Here is a 1,424-nt window from a genome sequence, read left to right on the forward strand (position 1 = left end):
GAGAAAAAGCAACGTAATCCGGAGGACACTCCGGAGGTAATCCGGGTAATCTGTAATCCGGCTGACACAAAGTTTAACAGTCGTTTCCCCCTCGGCGCGGGGGCACCATTCACAGACTGATATACCGTGTATCTATTTTGTTTAACGCTTTTGAACACAGGCCCTCGTAATAAAAGCAATATAGATTTACTTGTCTACCAGGTTGCCCTCATTCTTTCCGATGGAGCACCCGACGGGTTCGCCTCGACGTGCGCTCTATACCTTTTTGTATTTTTCGTACCGATGTGTATTGTTGGTCAGCAAATCGAGGACGCAAGTCGAACTGTGTCCGTCGCAGCCTACCGTGTAAGTATACACGTACAGTATGCTTTGGCAAGCACACTGTTAGTACCGAATCCCTTAACCCCTTGAGTCGAGGTGCGTATAAAGCATTCCGGTAAAGCTGAAATGCAGAAGACTGCAGGGAACAAGAAAACGGAAGTCCCATGTAAAAGCACAGTGATTTCCGTTTTCTTCTTCCTCGCATTCTTCTGCATTTTCGTTTTACCGGAATGCTTTATTGCCGTCCCGTCTCTTACGCGTGATGAGACGATCTGGCAAGTTTCTGACGGTGACGAGATTGCGCCCTGGGGAACTTTCGTCCAAGGCAAGGCATCGCAATGTGACGAGTTACCAGTATCGATGTAATGTAGAAAATTATAACAAATAGTTGAAATACAGTAGAAGCTTTTGGAACGAAAGCTCAAGATGACCCCTAAATATGAATTTGAGCCGAAAATTTTGTCGTGTCTTTCGATGTCACATTTAGACCTACAATTTCCCATAGTAGAATGAAAATCGGGAATTTACACATGGCGGGGTTCCCTTTAGCCTGTTAAAATAGTTTACAATATACGCACTAGAATCTAATGAATTTTTGTTTTTGTTAATAGCTTACTGAAATTGTGAGCGCTCAGCTTACGAATTTTAAAATACGCCAGTATGAAGAAAAATTTTCATACTGGCGTACTGCACGGTAAGTTGAGCGTTTTTACTGATTCCAGTTAGCTATGAACCACGGTGGAGGGAGAGACGGCGGGGGCACGAGGGTCTCCCAGCATAGGGATCCGTGGTTCCAGAATCTCGACAGGTTGGGGGATTAACGCCCGAGTCGGGGCTATCTAACGTGCCGGTACAGAGGACCTGCAGTCGGGGCGGCCCCGACATGGTCGTTAAACCCCCAAACTGTCGAGATTTTGGAACCACGAGCAGACCCCTCGTGCCCCCACCGTCTCTCCCTCGACCGTGCTATAAACAACGAGGTTGGTAAGAAAATATGAACACTCTTCTGTCTAGGGTCCTTGGTTGGAGGAAAACACGGCGACTCGCCGCCTCCGGCTCATCGTCATGGCGTCGCCACCGGCTCGGTTCAAAGTCGCAGGAGT

At 47.6% G+C, this 1,424-nt stretch overlaps 1 protein-coding gene across 1 annotated transcript in view; it reads left to right on the plus strand.

Annotated features, from left to right (window-relative positions):
• The window catches only part of LOC127750582 (uncharacterized), a gene marked incomplete at its 3' end in the record, with an annotated part of 5,076 nt that extends 3,654 nt beyond the window's left edge, over positions 1–1,422 (plus strand). The window contains exons 3-4 of the mRNA XM_052272627.1: positions 202–345; positions 1,336–1,422. Coding sequence (XP_052128587.1) covers positions 202–345; positions 1,336–1,422 — 231 coding nt within the window. The remainder of the gene's footprint in view (positions 1–201; positions 346–1,335) is intronic.
• Between the last annotated feature and the right edge of the window lie 2 nt (positions 1,423–1,424).

The sequence above is a fragment of the Frankliniella occidentalis genome, unplaced genomic scaffold, assembly GCF_000697945.3.
Source record: "Frankliniella occidentalis isolate FOCC.00 unplaced genomic scaffold, Focc_3.1 Scaffold215, whole genome shotgun sequence".
NCBI lineage: Eukaryota > Metazoa > Arthropoda > Insecta > Thysanoptera > Thripidae > Frankliniella > Frankliniella occidentalis.